Below are 21,809 nucleotides of genomic sequence, written 5' to 3'. Positions count from 1 at the left end.
ATAAACCAGGAAGGATGAACACAAAGTTTTCTCAGACTGTTTAAAAAAGGTTAAAGACTATAAGAAGTGACAGAAGCAGAAGAGGAGGAGATGAGGAGGAGAAGAGGAGGGATGGAGGAAAACAGAGGATGAGAGAGGAACAGGAGGAGGAGGAGGAGGAGAGGAAGAGGGAGGGATGAGAGCCGATGAGGGAGGAGCAGAGACTCAGTGTGTGTTCTCCCTCTGGAGGAGGAATCAGCAGCTGCAGGACAATGGAGCGTCTCCACCTCGGATCCTAACGGACACCGGACTGTTTCCAACCCGCGACACAAGGTAGGAGAGACGGGCAGAGGCCGCAGTGAGCCCCGGCCCCTCCGGGCTCTTCTCCGGCTCCTCTGGTTCAATGTGTCCGTGTGTGTGAGGCTCCAGGAAGCGACGCGGCGCGGCAGCAGCAGCAGCGGGGCCTGGCGAACCATCCGCCGGCCTGCGGGTCCCGAACCTGCCGGTAACAGCTACCAGCACGGGCCGCTCCGGCTGGTCGCTGTTACCGGCAGTTTGAGCTGGATGTGACCGACACGATCCACCGGAGCCGGGACAAAAACACCCGATAACCGCCCGCTCGTCTCCGGAAAGAACGCCATGCAGAACCCCATCGTAAATCCGGCGGTTTTAGATCCCCGGGCTTCCCCGCAGAAGTAAACACGTCCAAGGCCGTAGATTCGTAGCGCTTCGCATTCCTCTGGGTCTTTTATATAATTCGGCTCATTAATTATTAATCAGATTTAGCTTCATTCAAATTAAAATCCAATAATCCCTGCGAGCACAGCGCTCAGCTCAAGTGTATTGTGACGTTGGGCTAATGCTGGGACAACACGCGAACCACACAAACACATGGGCCTTTTAATGTAGTAAACAATACTTCATGTATAATATACGCGCCGAATGATTCACCACAACACAACGACTCACAATAGGTGTTAAATGTGATGTTATTTTTGAATATATACGCTAGAAAAACATTACCCTCCAAAAAAAGGCTGTTTTTGGATGGGGGTCTGGAGAAGGCAGCATATGGAGGATATGCCAACAAAGCCTCTCTCTCGCCAGCAGCAGCAGCCTCAGTGTGTGTCTCTCTGTCTCTGTGTGTGTGTGTGTGTGTGTGGACCTTTGCACGAGGCCCGGCCAGCAGCGTGCACAGATGCAGGGATTGTGCATGTGAACAGATGCAGTCGTTGTTATAATGTTTCCTCTTCGGAGCAGTGACGCAGGAGATGCTGCAGCCATGAGGGATTATTATCACCCAGCATATGAACACAGTGCATGTGGAGCTGCAGCGGGTCACGTGCTGACCACACACACACACACACACACACACACACACACACACACACACACACAAAGACACAAAGACCTATGTGATTGGTTGTAAGTCCTCAGTGTGACTTGTGTGATGAGGGTCATGTCACACATCCTCACACGTCATGAAACCAGTTTCTCAGCCTCTTTCTGACACAGGATGGTTCCGGTGATGTTTCCCTGCAGGTGTGAGAAAGCTACACACTTGTTTATCAGATCAAACTTTATTGATCCACACACCAGGTTGTTACAGCAGCAGGCAGCTCAGTGTGAGGGAGGCAGCAGGATCCAAAATAAGATAATAAATGCTGAGGATATACTTTATATACATTTCCACTGTAGTGGTTTGTATAGAAATGTTATAAACCGTTTGTACATAAACACAAAGTTATTTCCTTTGAGCTTGAGTTGTTTAGGACAAAGTACTATGAGCTCCGTTTGGTTTTTAGAAGTACTAGAAGTTTTTTTGTGGATACTGTGTAATGAAAACACATATCTTGATGTTAGAAATTAGACAACAACACAAGTGCTTGAGGTGAGGATGAAGATGGTTGGTGCAGTTGTGTTGTGATGTTTTTATTTCAGATTGTAGTGTGTGTGTGTGTGTCTGTGTGAGAGAGATTCTTTAGGCGTCTGTTCCCATGACCATTGTGTGATGATCGACTATTTGGCAAGACAATGTCACAAGACGTACAGCGGCTGCAGTGTGTGTGTGTATGTGTGTGTTTGTGCGTCTGTCCTCCCGTGGTCAGTGGTGCCATCTGGAGTCAGCGTGGGGGCCAGGCAGGAACTGGTTCGACCTTTCCTACGTTACCCAGGATGCCTTGCAGCATGTGCTGTTCAAATTCAAATCAGAAAACATCCAGTGTGTTGACGTTTCCATGGAAGTAATGAACGTGTGTTACCAGATAAACACAAACATGATCCGACTTGTTTCCTCCTCCTTCAGCTCGGAGGCATGTTTGTGTTTGTAGCTAATGACACCGACACCAGCGAGTTCCATTCGTCCTGTTGGAGCAGGTTTTTAGAAAGTCAGAGACAAACCGTTGATTTGGGATTAATTTAAACAACAAAAGTCTTTTCTGACTGTTTTCTGACAGATTGTCTCAAACACGTTTCTCCAACATTAGGGGAAATTTCTCAGCTGCTGTTTGAAGTTGAGCCTCGTTGACAAAGCCTCTTTTCTATTGGTTAAAAACCTGATTACATCTGGTTTATATCTGCGATGTGAATGGATTCAATCGCCTTTTTTTTGCGTATTTACCCACGTTAGAAAAACCTGCTTTTATGCTTTTATTTTATAGTTTAGGTTTTAAAGATTTTATAAAACTGTGCCACATCACAACAGTTGTATGGTGTGTAACATGGTCCATGTTGACGTGAAGGTTGAACGTCCTCGCTCCACTCGATCCCCCCCGATGGAGGATTGTCTATTGACAGATTCTCTGTTGTGTACCAGTCTGTTTGGAGCAACGTTGTGTTGAGCAGCTTCTGATTGGTCCAGTTGATAAGGATCAGCACCAGCAGTAATTAATGACGACATCATGCAGTGCAGGGCAGTGGAGAATCAGTCTTTAGTATTTGTCTTATTCAAACTGGAGGAACCAACGTATTCCGACTGTGTTTGTGTCGCAGAGTGTCGAGCTACATGTTGTGTAATTGTGTTAATGTAAGTTGAAGGACAGCAGTCGTCTTCACACCTCAGCTGTGAATTCTCACAGGAATCACACAGTGTGTCCGCCGCTGTCTCCTGTGATAAAACCATTTATTTTCATATATCCTTTTAAAGCAGTTGGATCATATTATATCAAGACTTCATATTTGTTGTTTCCAAAGAGACGGGCAGTTTGACCAGGATCTGTTATTGATTAGTTATCATAGAAAATGATTTATTAATGATTAAATCTGTGTGTGTGGTTCAGGAGGCGACCGTCAAGCAGCTCCAGGATGCTGTCTTCCTCGTCCCGTTCATCAGGAGGCATCTGATCCAACCAATCATGATGAAGACTGAGCGCCCGTCGGCCACGGGGGGCAACGGGGCGTCCGCTGGGGGCAGCGGGAGCTCGAACCTGCGGAGTCCCTCACCCCATCGCAACGCCTACGAGGCGGGGCTGGCGGCCCTGAAGAAGGCCACCGACCACCTCAACAACGCCGCCAACGGGGGGGGCTCCGACCCGGCCTCAAAGCCCGCCCCCTTGCCTCGCCCGACCGGGAGAGGCCGGAGATATGGATCCAACGTCCACCGCATCAAGAACATGTTCATGCAGATGCAGTCGCCTGGAGACGAGGAGGAAGGAGCCAAACTGATCGGTACGGAGCTTTGAAAACAAACCGTGTTAGGAGGAGTAGAACTTGATCAGTAACTATTTGCTTGAAGCTCTACCAACTTAATTTCACTGCCGTCATCTGAATCCAGTTCCAAACTTTCAGTCTGAGAGCAGGACGTATTCATTTCACCTTCAGGTTTAGTGATGCTCTGATTCCAAACCCTGCTCTCAGACCTCCTGCTTGTGCTCAGATCTCCTGCGCTCCGGCTTCAGCTCTTCTCCTCTTGATCTGTACCGTGTCAGCACAAGTGTTAGAAGCAACCGGAATCACACCAGCAACCCTTTGTGCCCTCCCCCTCTCAGGTGCAGACCAGGCGGTGAAGCTGTCTCTGCCACGCGCCTCCAGCCTCAACGAGAACGTGGACCACAGCGCGCTGCTCAAACTCGGAGGCACGGTCTCGGAGAAGGTCAACCGGTTCGACCACAGACCAGGTGGGGAGGGCGAGAGCTCCTCCGTGGGCTTCACCAAACTGCAGGAGACCAGGAGGATCTTCGAGCAGCGCACTCTACAGGTCAGAAGGGGTCTGTGTTTGTTGTGTTAAATGTTTGTGTACTTACTTGTCGGCCTGAAGTCAGAACCTGAGTCTTTGTGTTTCCTCCAGGAGAAGCAGGCGGCCACCAACCGGATCCTGCTGAAGAAGGAGCGGGCTTCGGGCTTCCAGGGCAGCCGGCTCGATGTGGTGGCTCGCTTCAACGGCTCCACTGAGGCTCTGGACCGACTTGACGACCCCCCTCCCTCCGCTCCAGCTCCTCCTCCACCTCCACCTCCCACTCCACCTCCACCTCCACCTCCTGCTCCTGCTCCCGCTCCACCTCCATCTAGTATTCCTGCTGCTGCCGCCTCAGTCGGGCCCGGTGACGCCGTCAGCCCCACCGTAAGCCAGCTCAGTGCCGTGTTCGAGAAGGTCGAGCCGCTAAGCGACCCCACCCCCCCCCAGCGTCGGTCTGCTCCTGCCCTGGCCCCGAAGCCCAAACCTCCAGCAAGAGGAGAGGCTGTCGGCAGGAAGGTGGGGGGGGATGTGTTTACCTTAAAAAAATGCAGGAAATCAGAAAAGGAAGTTGGTTAATTTGCATAAATCAAAGGCTGTGAGCTGATTCTCTCTCTCTCTCTCTCTCTCTCTCAGGTAAAGTCGTTGCCTCCTGGTAAGGAGGCCCCCGAGGAGAGGGCGGGGGGGGCAGAGCGATCAGAAGGAGTGGTGACCAGCGAGGAGAAGGATGGGTCCAGACAGGCAGGAGATCAGCTCTCCTCCACCTCCTCCTCCTCAGCGGCTGTCGCCTCCTCCTCTTCCTCCTCAGAGGCCCAGCCAGGCGTGGAGGCGCAGCCAGCAGGGACTGAAGCCAGGGGCTCCAGTACGGCGCCTGCTCCGGACCGGGAGCCACCAGCGGAGGATCTGGACGGGCCCAGCGGGGGGTCCGAGGCCGGAGCCCGGCTGGTGCAGGCCGAGGTTCACGCCTCGTTGGAAAATGGAGAAAAAGAGCCTCCAGGTTCTTCTCCCTCCTCGAAGGAGCAAGGAGCGGACTTTGAGAGGAGGGGTGAGGAGGAGGAAGAGGAGGAGGAAGAGGAGGAGAACGACGATGATGGCTCGAGGAAGGAGGACTACTCGGAGGGGGATCTGGTGGATATCAGTGCGTACAGCGGACTTGGGGAGGAGGACTCTGGGGGGAGCCAACTGGACGATGAGGACGAGGAAGACGAGGAGCCGTATCAGCCCGAGTCCAGTTGTTCTGAGATTGCAGGCCTCCCCGAGGAAGAGGAGCCGCCTCCATCCAATAGGAAGATTCAATTTAGCGTTCAGCCAATCAAGGTGAGTTCTCTGATCTCTACAATGCATTTCCTGAGATATCATTGCTCCCTGCAGGATGAAGACGTGACCTCAGAGACTATAGAACACTATAGATATAGATTTGTTGATACATCAGAGTTTCACTGCTGCCGAGTCAAATCAGTTAATGAAGCTTTAATGATCTGTTCCTTTAGTTAGTTCAACTCAAACTCGACGCTGGTGAAGCTTCTCATGAGGACGTGTTCAACTCTCCACAGAGAAACTAGACTGTGACAGAATAGACGGAAATGACTGAGAAGCTTCGCTGACTTCCTCCTTCTCTAACAGCTCGCACGCTAAGTGTTGATGGAGGGAGGGGGGGGGGGCTCTTCAGTTTCGACACAGTGAATCCTGCTGACTGTAGCTCGCTGTGTGTGTGTGTGTTTGTGTGTGTGTGTGTGTGTGTTTAGAAGAAGCTCTCTTTATACTGTGTGGCTGGTTTCTCCTGCACACCCCCTCACTGCAGCAGTCAGCTGGTTGAACCCAGTGGATCGTGAAACACGTCTCAACACGCAGCGATAGAGCAGTGTAGAGCGTCTTACAGCTGTGTGTGTCTGTGTGTGTGTGTGTGTGTGTGTGTGTGGTGACAGACAGTGGGGATCACACCCGTCATGTCCGCTCGTGTACGTGGTGGAGCGAGGCCAAACGTGAGGTCGAAACTGAATTCTTCTTGTTTTCTTGAACCTTGAGACTTTTAACCACCGACCTCTGTGGCCACAGTGCAGCTCAGAGTGGATCTGAGGCCGACCCACTGAGGGTAACTGCTGCAGCTGTACGGCCACACCACCTGATGGGGGGGGGGGGGGGGGGGGGGGGGGGGGGTTATCATCAGTGTGTGTATGTGTTGTGTGACCGGTGCTACGTTCAGAGAAGTCGTAGTAATTGAAGTTAAAGAGAAGATAGCGAATCTGTCTCTGGATGTTTGAGTCAGAAGGATTCTGCTGATTTCTGCTCTGAAGTCGGATCTCACTTCCTGCCGCCGCCTCCTTCACTTCTTCATCTTCCTCGTCTTCACCGGCTCCTCTCAACGAGCACCGTGCCACACACACACTGAGATTCACTTCACAGGTTCCACACTGAACCTCGGTCTCACCCAGAAGCCCGACCCACTTTCACCAGGGACCTCTCTCACGCTGCTGCTAGTGGTGGAACATGTCTAAAATAGAGAGGGCCGTCCATTAACCAGAGGGTCACAGGTTCGATCCCCGGCATCTCCAGTCTGCGTTATTCTGGGAATTAACCTTGATAATAAAGTGTTGTCAGTGAGTGGTCATGTGATGTGTGTTTTCAGGTGTGTTAGCCGTTGTGTGGACGACAAAGTAAGGATTGAGCCTCGATGTTAAAGAAGCAGTTCTGTTTGTTGTTGCTTGAAGCTGTGATGTCATAAACTGAACAGGTCTGGACTGGAGTGAATACACAGGTGTGGCAGAAGAGTCTGTATCCACGTGTTGGAACGGTCTTCATGCACATCACAGTGAATTCATATTCATATGGATCATGGGTTGAGCTTCCAGCGCGGCGTCATGTGGAGTGAACGAGGCCCTGAGACCAGGAGCTGGTGTTGCATGTTCAGAGGCGTGTTCTGCTGCAGGGAACAGAGCGACCGTCAACAGCCGCTCTGTCCCGACATGTCTGCCGCTCAGCGTCAACACCGGTTGCTCATTGCTGCGTTAACGTCACGAGTCCCTTCATGACCTCCGACCTGAAGCTGTTGAGGAGCTGACATGACGGTTCAGGACGAACACACAGAGATGATCATGGATTGATCACCGGCTGTGGAGAACCTGATACATCTGTCTTCAGCTCACACACACACACACACTCAGTTGTGTAGTACAAGTGTACCTCTGTCAGGTGGTTGGAATGTGGCAGGGTGTGTTTGTTTTCTCTGGGGGAAAAAAGAACACACACACACATACACACACACACACACACACACACACACACACGGGAGTCACAAGAATCACAGAGCAGACCTTTGTTTGATGGAGCCCCCCCCCCCCCCCCCCTGGTGTGTGTATTTATGTGATGCACCTGATCCAGACTGAACAGTTTGAAGAAAACTGATTTCACACGACAAACGCTGCGTCCAACAATCTCCAGCCAATCAGGTGCTTCGGCTCCGTGTCAGTTTTTATCTTGTTCATATCCACACGCCTGTAAACACATCACATGACCACTGGGCCGGTGTAAACAGGAAGTACTCGACTGTCAGTTGCAGAAGGAGCCGGGCTACAGACCAGAGGCAACAGTGGTGAAAAGTAATAGCAGGGATTTGCAGAATTGAACTGAGAGCTGGGACAACAGACATCACAGACATCACAGACGCCTCTAATGCTCCGGAGCAGTGTGCACACCGAGCGGATGCCAAGCAGAGTTCAGGAGATGTCAACAGAAACATTGGAATCAGCCTTTGTGACAGTTTGACCTCAGTTATCTGAACACGTGTGGATTTCTACGACGGTTGAACCAGATGTCGAGTCGTGAGAATCTTTCCTCTGCTGCTTCCTCAGCTCGGCCAAATTCTAACCCAGACGAGCGCCAACGCCCAAAGACGTCTCCAGCAGATATATGATCCGATGTATACATGTTGTATTTGAACCTCCTTGAGTCCTGAGTCCTGCCTGTTGGTGTGAGTCACAGTGAATCTCAGCTCCTGAGTCCAAGGGCCTCACTGGGTTGTCACCTTCAGAAGAAACGTTACCTCCACCTCAATGTGAAAATATCATCTGAATTCAAAGAAGAGGTCAAATCCAGACGTGGCCTGAAACAGACACAGCTACAGACGCTTGCATGGAAACTGTGTGTGACTCCAAACTCTAGAAATACACAACATAGAGAAGCTGAACAACGTGCACGTCCAGCAATGAGCCTCATGCTAGAACATCTTCCTGTTGTTCTCATAATGTTTCCTACAGTGAGTTTGTACGAACATTACACAACATATTCAACGCACACCTCCGTCTATCGGCTGATATTATCAAAGTAGCTTTGTGTTATCAAAAGTCCAAAACTCAAAGTTGTGTCTAACAATCAAAACTAGAAACGACTCCTGATCCCAAACTGCGTCTGTCAGCCTGATGATCGGAGTTCTGTTGGATGTGTGTGATTGGTTGTGATTCACTGAGGCCTCCAGTAGACTCACAACCTGCAGGAACAAACGCACAACAGCAGTTCTGATCGGCCGCTCAGCTTCTGCTGCTGGGGCCTGGCTTCCCTCCAGCTGGCTCCTGATTGGCCAGATTATCCAGTGGCTGTCAATTTTAGGAGGCAGCATCAGGTCCGAGCCCTGAGGGTTATTGTGTCTTCTGTTTGGATCCAGTCCACTCGGGCGTCCTGGTTTGGGGGGGGGGAGGAGAAGACATTAAAGTCCCTGTCCTGCTCATGTGAGTCAATAAACAGTTATTTCTTCTCTTCATGTTATATATGCTTCACGGAGCCTTTAGGGAAAGAGTCACGCTCGGTATGAAAAGTTCATTTAGTGACACTCAAATCAATTTATTCATTTAAATCATGTCTATAGAGAAGTTTTATTTATTTATAGTTAAGGGACAGTCTGTTTCAAACTCGCACTGATTCGTTCTAGAGCGTCACATGAGCCCAGCTGCCCCCCGCCAAAATAAAATGCACATTATTGTTGCAGTAAAAGTGGAAAAAGACCATGTGACTGAAGTGATGAACATCGACAGCTTCAAACTGGCCCGACCTGCTGACCCTGGATCTCAATAACCAGTCAGCGTTTATTTCAGATCCATTATGATGAAGTTATTTTCTATAATGAAGAACTTTACTGCACCAACACACAGAGAAGTGCTCCTGACGTTTCACCTCCTTTTTAAAATGAGCAAATCTCGAAAAGCTGTTTGAACTAAGGGCGGCACGGTGGAGCAGTGATTATCACCTCACCGCAAGAAGGTTCCTGGTTTGAATCCCGCCCTCTTCTCTGTAACTCACTGCTGCACCGACCGACTGAACAAGACCCAGCAGCAAGTTCAACACAGCTCAACACATTTCTAGATTCAGTCTGAACATAGAAATCATGGAAAAAGATGCTTCATCTAACTTTACAAATTACCTGAGAATAATTATGATTCATTGATATTTTTAAATGTAAATAACAGGAGCAGCTCATAAGTAATTCACTTTCATTGGTGCCGATGCAACACACAGAGCTTCGACTGCGACACACACACACACACACGCTTTAAAGTTACTCAACAGGAAGGAAATATGACAACAGGAAGGAGTTTAACAATCACTCCCCCCGACCGTGTGTGTGTGTGTGTGTGTGTGTGTGTGTGTGTGTATCTGTGTGTGTGTGTCTGTGTGTGCCTGTAACTTTGAGGGGAATATAAATAAGACTGTAACAAGCACCTCCTACACATTACAGCCTCTGGCTCTGTCTGTATATCTGTCTCTCACATACACACACATACACACACACACACACACACACACACACATGCTATCACATATTAGCATATCTTCCAGACAGGGACTGGGAGCAAATCGGTTCCTGTGCCAAAGTCACACTGGGCAAGCCTGTGGTGTTCAAGGAAACGGGTCATGTGATCAGAGATGGTCAGCGGGGCGACAGGCAGCTGACCTTCTAGAGCGGGGGGGGGGCGGGGGGGCAGATAGAGCAGGAGAAAGGATGGAAGGAAGTGTCCTCAGTGAATCTGTCTCATAAGAGCAGCAGGGACATGTTGTGTTTATATCCTGCACCACGGTTCGTGTTTATGTAACATGCACAGAGCTGTGGCTCGGGGGGTAAAGAGGGTCGTCCACCAACCTGAAGGTTCCAGTCTGAATTCTGAGGTTCAAGCAAGATGCACGTGACCCGTCCAGTGAAACAACTCGAGAGGCCGACATGTTTGAACCCAGTCGGTTGAGGAGCTTGTGTTCCTTCTCTCTGATGGAGCAGAGCAGCTGATGGAGGAGTTTTCAAAGTGAAGCTGAGTGGAGCTGGTGATGGAGCTCTCACACGGCTGAGGACATGTGATGTCATTTTAAAACATGGGAAGTGCGTGTTACTGTCGTTGTTGTTGTTGGAACTTCATGAAATAGGTTGTGACTGAAACAATCTGTTCTCATGTTTAACACCTAAGATTTAAAATATGGAAGGAATAATGTAAAATCAATATTTAATTTGTTTTCTTTGTGAGACCTTCATGAAGGAACTCCTCAGGGAACCTTCTGAGGGCTCTACAGTGAATAGAGAAGCAGGTCCTGGACATCCTCAGGAGCTTTGCACCTTTGACCTTTGACCTTTGCCCTGTCTTCAGGTCTTCACCACCTACTCCAACGAGGACTACGACCGACGTAACGATGACGTGGATCCGATGGCCGCCTCGGCCGAGTACGAGCTGGAGAAGAGAGTCGAGAAGCTGGATCTATTTCCTGTTGAGCTGGAGAAAGGTACTGACACACACACACACACACACACACACACACACACACACACACACTTTAACAATCTGAGTGTCACTCAGTCAAGCCTCTTATGAAAAGCACACACACACCCACTGACAGGGCGTCTGCCTCGGCTCCATAATCCCTTGATGGGATTGAATTTAGCGCAGATTAGCCTAATTAGCAGCGAGGAGGCCGTGGATTTGAACCAGCAACCCTCCATGACAGCTGCTCTTAAGCACAACAGCCACAATACTGACGAGTGATCAGCAGCTTATTTATTGGTTTGAGCAGGGTTGCATTATGAATAAAGTTCAAATGAATGCACATCAGATGTAAAACAGTGTATATCTAAACACAGATGAATATGTTGATGTTTGATATCCATGTTGTGTGTCTGTGTGTGTCTGTGTGTGTCTCAGACAGCGACGGCCTGGGCATCAGTATCATAGGAATGGGAGCAGGAGCCGACATGGGACTGGAGAAACTGGGGATCTTCGTCAAGACGGTGACAGAGGGCGGAGCCGCACAGAGGGACAACAGGTACACACACACACACACACACACACACACACACACACACACACACACACACACACACACACACACACACACACACATCTTCCTCTGGTGACACACACAGCTACACACTCCCAGTTTGTCTCCTCATCCTCTGATCTTCACCATCAACAAGAGTCAAAGTACCAGAGAAACTTTATTCACAGTCAATAACCCTCAGAGTCACATGTGAGGATCCTCCTTGTGTGTGATTGTCATGTTCATCACCATGTGTGGGTCATAGAAAATAACCACGTGTGTGTGTTTTCCCTGGTGAAGGATCTTGGTGAACGACCTGATCGTGGAGGTCGATGGAACCAGCCTGGTCGGCGTCACTCAGACCTTCGCTGCCTCCGTGCTCCGCAACACCACCGGCACCGTCAGGTCTGTCACACACACACACACACACACACACACACACACACACACACACACACACACACACACACACACACACACACACACACACACACGTATTTATACAGGTGTGGAAGCTGCTTTTGAGTTAAATGCATTTTGAGCAAAACAACATTATTTTGAGGTTCACGGCTGCTCTGTGTTGATTGTGTTGAGTTCTTTAACCTGCACGATGGACATCGGATGTTTTCAGGTCTGTCACCGGTGTGTGTTGGTTGTTTTCCAGGTTTGTGATTGGCCGGGAGAAGCCGGGCGAGCAGAGCGAGGTGGCTCAGCTCATCCAGCAGACTCTGGAGCAGGAGAGGTGGCAGAGGGACATGATGGAGCAGAGATACAAACAGTACATGGACGAGGATGAAGAGGTACACCACAAGTTGGACATACACACAACACCATTCGCACAAAACTCAGTGTGTGTGTGTGTGTGTGTGTAACAAAATGTCGTCTGTATGTCACCACGTGGCCTGAAGCTTCAAACCTGGTCCAGCTTCTCCATCTTGTGGTCAGAGAGGGTAACAGACTGTGAGAGAGGAAACCTAAATCAGAAATTGTTGATTGTAAAGGATTTTCTCACAGAGTTGTACTTTAATTGTAGAAATACTCTCATGTGTGTACATGTCAGCTGAGTGTTTGACACAAAGACACAAACTACTGTGAGATGGAGCCGCTTCCTTGATTTCTTAGATTTTCTACTTGATCTCTGCCACTCAGGAAAGCAAATACACAATGCACAAATCATTCTTATACAAACTTCACATTTACAAAGTACTGCACAGACTCATTGTGCTTGTCCCCTCGTCTCTCTGCAGACGGGTGAATACGCCACAGACGAGGAGGAGGAGATGAGTCCAGTGTTTCCAAACTCCATCGAGGTTTTCGACCTGGCGGAGAACCAGGACATGATGTCTCCTGAGGACATGGACCCCGAGAAGCTGGCCCACAAGTTCAAGGAGGTATAAATATGAGTACATATATTTTGCCAGGTTTTGTCATTAAGGAACAGATTCATAACTCGTGGCCACGACTTGTTATCCCCGTCCACAGCTCCAGATTAAACATGCAGTAACGCAGGCGGAGCTCCAGCTGCTGAAGAGGAAGGTAAGAACCCTCAAACATGCAGCTTCTCTTGCAGAGGAGAATGTGCACGAGCATGACGTCAGTTCTTTTTGTGGCTGAACGATGACTTAACACTCGCTCTGCCTCCCACGCACCTCCCCCTCCCTCCCACGCACCTCCCCCTCCCTCCCACGCTGACTCCCCCTCTCCTCCAGCTGGCTCACGCGGAGCAGGACAAGCTGCGTTGGCGGATGGAGCGAGCTCAGCTGGAGCAAAACATCCGGGACAGCAAAGAGAGGATGGAGAAGCTGGAGGGCTACTGGATGGAGGCTCAGTCCCTGTGCAAGGTAACTTGTTAGAGAGGGAAGGAGGTGACTCCTGAGTGGAAGCTTCATGGAAGAGTTTGGTTTGGAAAAGCACAACTAATAAATGTTTCATCAGACAAAACAGAATCATTAGGAAATCTAAATAAATGAATTGTTTACTTTCACTGACCGTGTGTGTTTGTGTGTGTGTGTTTGTGTGTGTTTGTGTGTTCCCAGGCAGTGGATGAACACCTAAAGGAAACCCAGTCTCAGTACCAAACCCTCGAGAGGAAGTACAGCAAAGCCAAGAGGCTGATCAAAGAGTACCAGCAGAAGTACGGACGGACAAAACAATAACACTTTGAGAAGTGTGAATGAAACCAAAACTCAAGTGTGTGTCTGGGTGTGTCTGTGTGTGTCTGTGTGTGTCTGTGTGTGTGTGTTGCAGGGAGATCGAGCACCTGAAGAAGGAGACAGCTCAGCGTCGGGCAGAAGAAGAGAGCGAGGTGACGCACAAAGAAGAGACGGACAACCTGCAGGACAAGGTCAAATTTAATCTTTATTTTATTTACATGTTTTTAACTCTGATCCTGATCTGGTGTCTCTCTGGATCATAAATACTGCAGTAGTCTTTTAAAAATCGTTTTAATAACCTGAACGCTGGCTTGTGGAGTTTCTGAGGCTTCATCACTTCTCGTTTTAACGGTGCCTCTTCACTCTTGGCAGTGACGTCCTCTTCCTCCTCTTCCTCCTCTTCCTCCTCTTCCTCCTCTTCCTCCTCCGTACGCTGCAGTTCCTCTGCAGGAGCTCATTTAAAACATGTTCAATATAGTTTTCGTCCACATCTATCAGATCATTGTCTTTTTGTTATTATTAATATTATTATTATTATTAAAACACGACCAGATGAAGATTTTTAAGTCACTGGCAGATAGTAGATGGAGTATCTCTCAGTCCTGGCATCACAGTGGGAAAATAAACATTCCTCATCTATTAATATTGATATTTTAGCAAGATCTGCAAAGTTGAATATTTTGACTCATCCTCCACTTTGTTGCTGTTTCAGATTTCAGACTTGGAGACCAAAGTGGACGCTCTGAAGACGCCGCCCCAAACCTCCTAAGCTGCTGCTGCTCGCTGCCTCCTCCCTGTGAGGAAGAGGAGGGTCTCTGCCTTCATCCCCACCGGGACTGTATTTCATTCCAATCAACCATTTACTGCACAGACAGGGAACCACAGGGGGGGGGGGGGCGTTCACATTAAAGGACGACAACTGTAAGAGAGGATGAGGAGGGTGACGCAGCTTCTCATCTGTCAGTAACCAATCCCCGAACGCACCATCAGTATTACCCACAATCCTCCTTGTGTGTCCACCTGGCGACCGGCTTGACCATCAACACAGAAAACCACATTCAGCAGCTTGTACTTCACTTGTGGATGATTTGCTTTTTTTCACCTTCATCTCACCGGGCTCCAGTTCAATTTATTTTTAAAAAAGCGCTTTTAATAACCAGGCTTGTCACAAAGTGCTTTATACAGCGGGAGAGCACGTGAAGGAGAAGAAGAGGATGGAAGGGGGAAGAGGTCAAAGGTCGCGTGACTTCCTGTGTCCTGGGAACCGGACTGAAGATTCTCCTGAAGAGGACACGAGTGTTGTTTCATAACTGCGAGGAGAAGTGACCCCCCTCATTTTTAAAAACTCTAACCCTGGAGCGGAGCCTCTGTGGTCGGGATGAACCACGATGAAAACTCTTTAAAAAGGAAAAAGCCACCAACGAGGGAACTGGGGAGCAGAACCACCGATGGGTTTCTGAACTGGGAAGTGACAGAACTTTGTTTTTCTATTTCTCTGGGAGCGATGGAAGGAATCAGGCAGGACTGTGAACTGGTGGCGTTCTGTTTGTACATATTCTACACGTGTATTTAAAAGTGTTTAAACGGCTAAAGCAATTCATCGGGTGTGAGGCGGAGCTGTGAGCGAATGAGCACGTTGCAGAAGGTTCAGTGCGTTTCATCTCTTTCTATCCACCAGGGGGCCAACAGGGTGTGAATAGTCTTATCTGTGCTTCTAGAGCTTCTGTATATTAGCTGTTGTTTCTCTGTGGGTTCACATGCACTCCAGCGTCCTGAGCTCCACCCTCGACGTGGACCTCATTCCTGAGATGTTGCAGGAAAACATCACTTTCTCCTTCAACAGCCAGAAGACGTTGGGTCTGTTGCTCTGAGCTCAGGCTCCAGGGTCCACGGAGAACCTCCACTGAACTCCCACAGTCAGAGAACTTCTCCGAGTCAATGGTTCAAACGTTTACCGAGGCAGAACAACTCTCATTGGTTGAGGTAAACGTAAGTGGGCGGGGCCAAATGTTCCTAACCAATAGTGTTTCTGAGTCAGATATTGATCATCAGACTTCTGATAACAATATAATTAACAGTATTCTCTCTTTTTCACTTTAATATGCTGCAGGAAACACAATGAAATGTCATTATGATAGATATTGTCAGTGTTGTCTCCACGACCTCAAACATTAGTGTTTCTGTTTCCTTTTACTAATATTACTGAAATGAATTAATACTCATATTAACTCATAATAGCAACCAGGTATTTGTGGACATTGGACGCTTGAATTATTTTGAACCTTAAAATAAACAAGTCAAGTGAAATCAAGTTTTTGCCATCACACCACATCCAGTCTGACAGTCAAATATTATATCATATTTTGCAGCTAAACATTTTGTGGTATTTCAATTTTAATATTCAGACATTGGCAAATGTCAAAAGTATATTTTCCCTTATTCATAAAGTTGAAATGACGTTGAAATGCAGACGATCAGTAGCTGACGTAAATCAACTAGAATATTATTACAATATTTGATCTGGTTACACAGAACATGTATTTATCTGTGATATTTCATCCTAACGGCCGGAAGCATCAAATTCAATTGTCATGAAAGAAAGTATTAAAGAAAATATTTGACACTAGCAATCAGTATTTGTACATAAATGACATAGAGAGTAGAGAGTACAGTAGATCCTGACCCTTTGTAACTGTCACATGTTCCACTGAGTTAAACGTGATTATTGAACCCTACATATATTTAAAATTATTGAAAAAACAATGAGTACAATCAACTAAAAGAAATATCTACACTGAACTTCACGTATATTTTTAAGATCTAGATCAAATTTATTTTGTGCAACCCACTCAATAATAAAATGTAAAAGTGTTGTAGATTCTAAATTGTTCCTCACGTTGAGTGTACACAGATTTCTCTCTGATCAGATGAATCGGATGAATTTAAAAACCACAACAGACAGAAAGTTGTTTAAAATTATTCAGATTGTCTCAATGGATCCAGTTTCCCAACAAGAGGATGGAAGATGGACCAGTAGGGGTCGAGTTGTGCTTCTGTGGTGACAGTAGTTTATATATTTTATCCAGTGGTTGATGAGGTTCCCAGTTGTGTGTTGATGGTAAATGGTGCCTAGTCCGACAGTGTGTGTAACTTACATGATATTTCACAGTGTGAGTTATTTGTCGAGCTTGTGACTCGGTCCAAACTGAAATATCACGAGATCTACGGCCGTGGAGTTCAGTAGACATGTTGACGGGACACAGATGTGAATGACTCCAGTACTTTTCTGTTCATGAACATTCCAGTGGACCTCTGTTTGTATTGTTTGTGTAATGTCTTCATGCTGAAGGAGAACACGGTGAACATGAAACCTGCTGATCGTCATCATTTCCTGCTTTTTTAGCCTCAACCTCAAAGATCAGAGCTGTTAACTTCCTCTAAACTCTGCCCCGGTCGAAACCTAACACCTGAACATCCTGCAAACACAAAATAACTGCAGAGTATGCTGACAGCAGATCATGTTATTGAAATAAATTAACATTGTGTAATTTGAAATGCTCGAAGACCTCGAGCCTGGAGACTGAATCGATTCTCTGAGCAGACGGTTTGTACCAGACCTGAATCCAGGTGACGAGGAGGTTCACGTCTTTCTCTGCATGTCCGTGTGTCCTCCAGGTTCCTCTGCCGGTGATCACAGACAGACGACTGACAGATTGTAGCACTGCAGCAGTTCACTGCTACAGACTGAAGACGGCTCGACGCCTGTGACATGTCCCCACCTCATGTTTTCATTATTTATTAAACTCCACTCTTTACCTTGCTTTGCATTCTGGGAGCTGTCTTTTCGAAGTGAGAGGGTTTAGTGCCTTGCTTAAGGGTTAAGGATAATGATTGTCGTGAGTCGCCTGTCCCCCGGGTTCCACTGGTGTTGATGAGCCTCCTGGTCAGAGGTGCATCGAGGTGATTGGTTCTTTTCTCCTGGTTGAAGCTCAGAGTGGAAGACGAACTGGGCAGGACGCTGGTTCTGACCTGTGACCACTGGTGACCAGTCTAAGCACTTCAGAGCCAGTAGAACAGTGACAAGCACCTAGTATAGAGTCATGTGACGTGTAACACAACAACATTTAATAACCTGGAAAACTTGGAGAACGTTTCAAAATGCAGAAAATCACTAAAGGAAACTTGGAATGTTTTTTTAATGAATATTGTTTGTTAGAATTTTTGCATTTGCATCATTTTATTAGATCAAATACACAAAGTCCATCTCATCTGAAACCTGAAGGAGCTGCGAGTTGGAAACAGATTCTCCGCCCTGTGTGTCTGAACCAGTACCCGTCTGTCTGTCAGCATTAATAAAATAAACATGTTGAACAAGAGGAAACTTGATGCAAGAGTCCATTTGTGGTTCACCTCACTGGTGTGAATGGGAAAATGTTCTCGACCCACTATGGGAATCTGTCCAGTAGTTTTTTTATGTCATCTTACTTCATCACAAATTAAAAAACAAGCTCCACAACACACGGATCTTTTCTTTCATAGATCATATTTATTCAGATTAAGTGCTAAAAATAAATACAAAACATTTTTTGGAACACGTCTGGAAGCGGGACAAAGACCTGCTTGTGTCAGGTCTCTGCTCCTCGGGGGAAAGGGTTCGATTCTCTTCTGCAGTTTGTGATTTTTCTTCAAGTGTAACATGTTTGAAAGGATCTGAGGAGCAGCTGGAGAGAGAAGCTGAAGGTTTGAAGAATCTGTTCATCTGTGACATGGTCTAATAAATACAGAGGTGAAGCTGAAAGCGATGGCACACATTGTTATATGGATGACTCATATGTATATATATATATTTCACAGATGCACTGTTGTAACAGTCAATTCACTAGAATGAGAAAATAGTTCCTAAATTAATTCCAGTTCAACTTTAGCAATCGGGAGATTTGACACTAGATTAGCATTTAAGCGCTTTGGTAACAACACACACGTTCAGCTAATGAGTCTGAACTAATTGTGTTAGTAGCACATTCACACACAACTTTAAAAAAAAGTACACAAACTGAGGTTCAGGTTCAAACGTGCACTCGGATACACACAAGTTAATTAGCTGCTATTAATTAGTAACGTTGGGCGTGATAAAGACCCGTGTGTCCACCGTCCTGTAGGAGGCGCTGGCACTCAGCACAATCTCCTTCACTGGCTTCTATGAGACATTCAATCCCAACAAATATCATGTTCATCACAAACTTCAGCAATAATGGGAACATATTGAAGGGGTGGGGGGGGCAGAGGAGGTGGAGAAGTGACTAAACAGAGGTAGTAGACCTACTCAGAAAGACCAGAGTAAAAAACTGAAATGTGTTTGGCAGCAGTCGTCACGCAGACAGGCAGGAGTCCAGTGTGAGTTCCACCAGAACCGAGGAACCAATCAGCAGCTGAGCTCAGACTCAAGCTTCACATGTGTCTTCAGTCGTCTTCTGTGTCGAGCTGCACTCAGAGGACTTTGTGTTTGTACACTATGATACAATCAGGGCACTGGAACTCATGTGTGGATGTGTTTATCATTCATCGGTAAATCTGGAGACGTCATAAAGGCAAATGGGAGTGTGTGTGTGTGTGTGTGTGTGTGTGTGTGTGTGTGTGTCTGTGTGTCTGTGTGTGTTGTTCAGTCGTCCACTCCTATGTTGCGGAACAGGTAGGACATGGACTCTCCGTTGTGGATGCGGCGGATGGCCTCTGACAGGATGATGCTGATGTCGACAGTTTTGATTTTGGGACACTGGAGCTTCTGGAGCTCGTGGGGAATCGTGTTGGTCACCACCACCTGGAGAAGAAAGGACATCATGAGACGAGAAGACGATGAAGACGATGAAGACGAACCTGGACTCTGGTGGAGGTGAAACTCGCCTCGTCGATCACAGACTCCTCGATGAACCTGGGGGCGTCGGAGGAGAGGATGCCGTGCGTGGCCATCACGTAGATCTTGTACGCTCCTCGTTCCTTCAGCGTGTCGGCCGCCGCCACGAAGCTGCCCACGTCATCGATGATGTCATCCTGCAGGAACAACAGAGCCGTCTCAAACACCAATCAACACGTGTGGCTATAAGTGAAGTACAGTGCTACTCAGTGATGGTTGTTCATGTGTCTATCGGGGGGGTTTTCACAGACTGAAGGTGGATGCGCTCTCACCACGATGATGGCGATGCGTCCTCCTACATCCCCGACCACGGTGATGGGAGGTTTCTCTTTAGGGATCAACACTGGAGACAAGAAGAACACAAACATCATGTTAGTCTCGTTTAGTACTGATCTGTGTCGACTGAGTAACCTGTGGGAGTCTGTTTACTTTGGGCTTGTGTGTGTGTGTGTGTGTGTGTGTGTGTGCATTACATGGTATGTCCATGCTGGGGTGAATGGCTCCGGTGGACTTGACGGTGGGAGGAGAGTGTCGCCCGTCCACCTGGTCGGACTCTGCATCCTGAGCTTCACCGTGGATCACAACCAGACCCAGACGCAGTCGCTCTGCAAATGACTGAGCCCTGATCACAGAGAGGTGGAAATACAATGAGTGTCAATACAAACGTACTGAGCTCCTTTGAGAAGAGGAGACCGTGCATCAGGGACAATTATCTCAGTCTGGTGGAAGAGGGAACAACAGATGAAATGATTGAGGATGATTTCATAAGATCAACGTGTGCAGAGAACCGACCTTTTGGCAGAAGACGGGGATTTGGCCACAATCACAGCATTTCTGTAGTCAGGGATCTGGATGTTCGTGGAAAACAGACACACACACGAAGGGTCAGATATGTGCACAAACACGTTGGTTAGGTGCTCTTTGAAAACCTAAATATCACACAGCAGGAAGTTACCGAGAGGGAAATGTACAGTGACTTTTAAAGTCGTGTTTCTCCCAACAGAGGTAAATGGTAAGAAAACAGTTATATTGTGGAAGTTGTGTTGTGCAGCAAGTTGTGTGTCTCTACCTCCTCCTGAATGTACTGCAGCAGGAAGGGCGACGCTCTCAGATTGTCCACTGGGATTTCAAAGAAGCCCTGAATCTCTTTCTGATGCAGGTCCATGGTGATCAGGTGGGTGAGACCTACACCAACAGAATTCACGTTTAACAGACAACACACATTTCCACATGCGATGGACACACACTGTTGTCTCCCACTCACCAGCTTTACACATCATAGAGGCCATGAGCTTGGAGACGATGGAGCCCCTCTTCCTCATCTTACACTGCTTGCTGTAGGGGAAGTAGGGGAGGACTCCCGTGATGCTTCTGGCGCAGGACGTCCTGCAGGCGTACACCATGATCAGCAGCTCCATGATGGTGGTGTTCACGTCCCTGCTCCGGCAGAGGCAGGGAGAGAAGGTGTCAACAGAACATGGGACAGAAGACGATTCAGAGGAGAACTGGGGAAACGTCTTACTTGGACACGGTCTGGATCACAAACACGTCTTTGCCTCGCACCGACTCCTGGATCTGAACCCGTGTTTCTATAGAAGCAGAAGGAGACGACAGCTAAAACATTTCCACAAGTAAACAAAATCTGCACCGGAGCAAAACCATACTCATATTACATTAAGAAGGTATCTGAAGAAACTGTCCTGTTAACATGTCAAATATAATTTCAAAGTGAAACATGCCGAGTTGGTTGAAGGTTTGAAAACTTGATCTCAGTGAGATTCCATAAAGGATTCATACAAGTATAATATGAACACGTGAGTAAGAACTTGATCCTTGTGGGACATCATCTCACCTCTGTTGGCTTCCTGGTACACCTGCACCTTCCCAAGCTCCACCCCTAACCGCCTGAGAGAGAGAGAGAGAGAGAGAGAGAGAGAGAGAGAGAGAGAGAGATCGAGGGGAAGAAGAGAGAGTGAGAGAGACATCGAGGGGAAGAGAGAGAGAGAGAGAGAACTTTGATTTAAAACAGAAATAAATGTTGATGCTGCAAGTTAAACAGTTGAGTTCAGTCTGTTGCTATTACTTCAGACAGGAGATCGTTTAAACTCTAAATAAATGTACACTGTGTTGTATATACACAGATTGATTTGTTGTATTTATTCTTCCCTTCCTTTATTGAAAGTTATATTAACGTGCTGTGTTTTGCTCTTTCCATTTTCTCACACCCGTGCAGACAGAGCCTGGAGTTCAGTGTGTGATAAGCGCGGCTGAATATTTGTTTAATAAACATGCACAGCCTCTCTGTCCTTGT

The 21,809-nt window shown here is 47.6% G+C and overlaps 2 protein-coding genes across 2 annotated transcripts in view; one reads left to right on the top strand and one right to left on the bottom strand.

The window, feature by feature from the left end:
- The first annotated feature begins 133 nt into the window (after positions 1-133).
- On the top strand, positions 134-15,898 carry LOC128458674 (neurabin-2). Its single transcript, XM_053443596.1, has 15 exons — positions 134-312; positions 3,258-3,645; positions 3,966-4,174; positions 4,265-4,669; positions 4,787-5,467; positions 10,771-10,903; positions 11,320-11,440; positions 11,735-11,839; positions 12,099-12,234; positions 12,682-12,825; positions 12,917-12,970; positions 13,144-13,275; positions 13,471-13,568; positions 13,682-13,778; positions 14,300-15,898. Exons 2-15 carry the CDS (start codon positions 3,333-3,335, stop codon positions 14,354-14,356), a joined length of 2,685 nt encoding a protein of 894 aa, XP_053299571.1. The 5' UTR covers positions 134-312; positions 3,258-3,332; the 3' UTR covers positions 14,357-15,898.
- Positions 15,899-18,113: 2,215 nt separating this feature from the next.
- The window catches only part of LOC128458675 (phosphoribosyl pyrophosphate synthase-associated protein 2), a 5,989-nt gene continuing 2,293 nt past the window's right edge, over positions 18,114-21,809 (bottom strand). Inside the window, exons 3-11 of the mRNA XM_053443597.1 lie at positions 21,351-21,403; positions 21,021-21,087; positions 20,763-20,935; positions 20,568-20,683; positions 20,291-20,346; positions 19,972-20,120; positions 19,771-19,841; positions 19,489-19,635; positions 18,114-19,405 (exon numbers count right to left, since the gene is read on the bottom strand). Coding sequence (XP_053299572.1) covers positions 19,247-19,405; positions 19,489-19,635; positions 19,771-19,841; positions 19,972-20,120; positions 20,291-20,346; positions 20,568-20,683; positions 20,763-20,935; positions 21,021-21,087; positions 21,351-21,403 — 991 coding nt within the window. The 3' untranslated portion in view covers positions 18,114-19,246. The remainder of the gene's footprint in view (positions 19,406-19,488; positions 19,636-19,770; positions 19,842-19,971; positions 20,121-20,290; positions 20,347-20,567; positions 20,684-20,762; positions 20,936-21,020; positions 21,088-21,350; positions 21,404-21,809) is intronic.

This window comes from Pleuronectes platessa, chromosome 16, assembly GCF_947347685.1.
Source record: "Pleuronectes platessa chromosome 16, fPlePla1.1, whole genome shotgun sequence".
Lineage (NCBI taxonomy): Eukaryota > Metazoa > Chordata > Actinopteri > Pleuronectiformes > Pleuronectidae > Pleuronectes > Pleuronectes platessa.
Note: the sequence above shows the minus strand (reverse complement) of the source record. Positions and strands in the feature narration are given on the sequence as shown.

Coding starts and splice junctions, on each gene's coding strand:
- LOC128458674 (XM_053443596.1), top strand. CDS start 3,333: ATGATGAAGACTGAGCGCCCGTCGGCCACGGGGGGCAACGGGGCGTCC. Junction 4,670..4,786: donor GAGAGGCTGTCGGCAGGAAG/GTGGGGGGGGAT, acceptor TCTCTCTCTCAG/GTAAAGTCGTTGCCTCCTGG. Junction 12,971..13,143: donor TCCAGCTGCTGAAGAGGAAG/GTAAGAACCCTC, acceptor CCTCTCCTCCAG/CTGGCTCACGCGGAGCAGGA.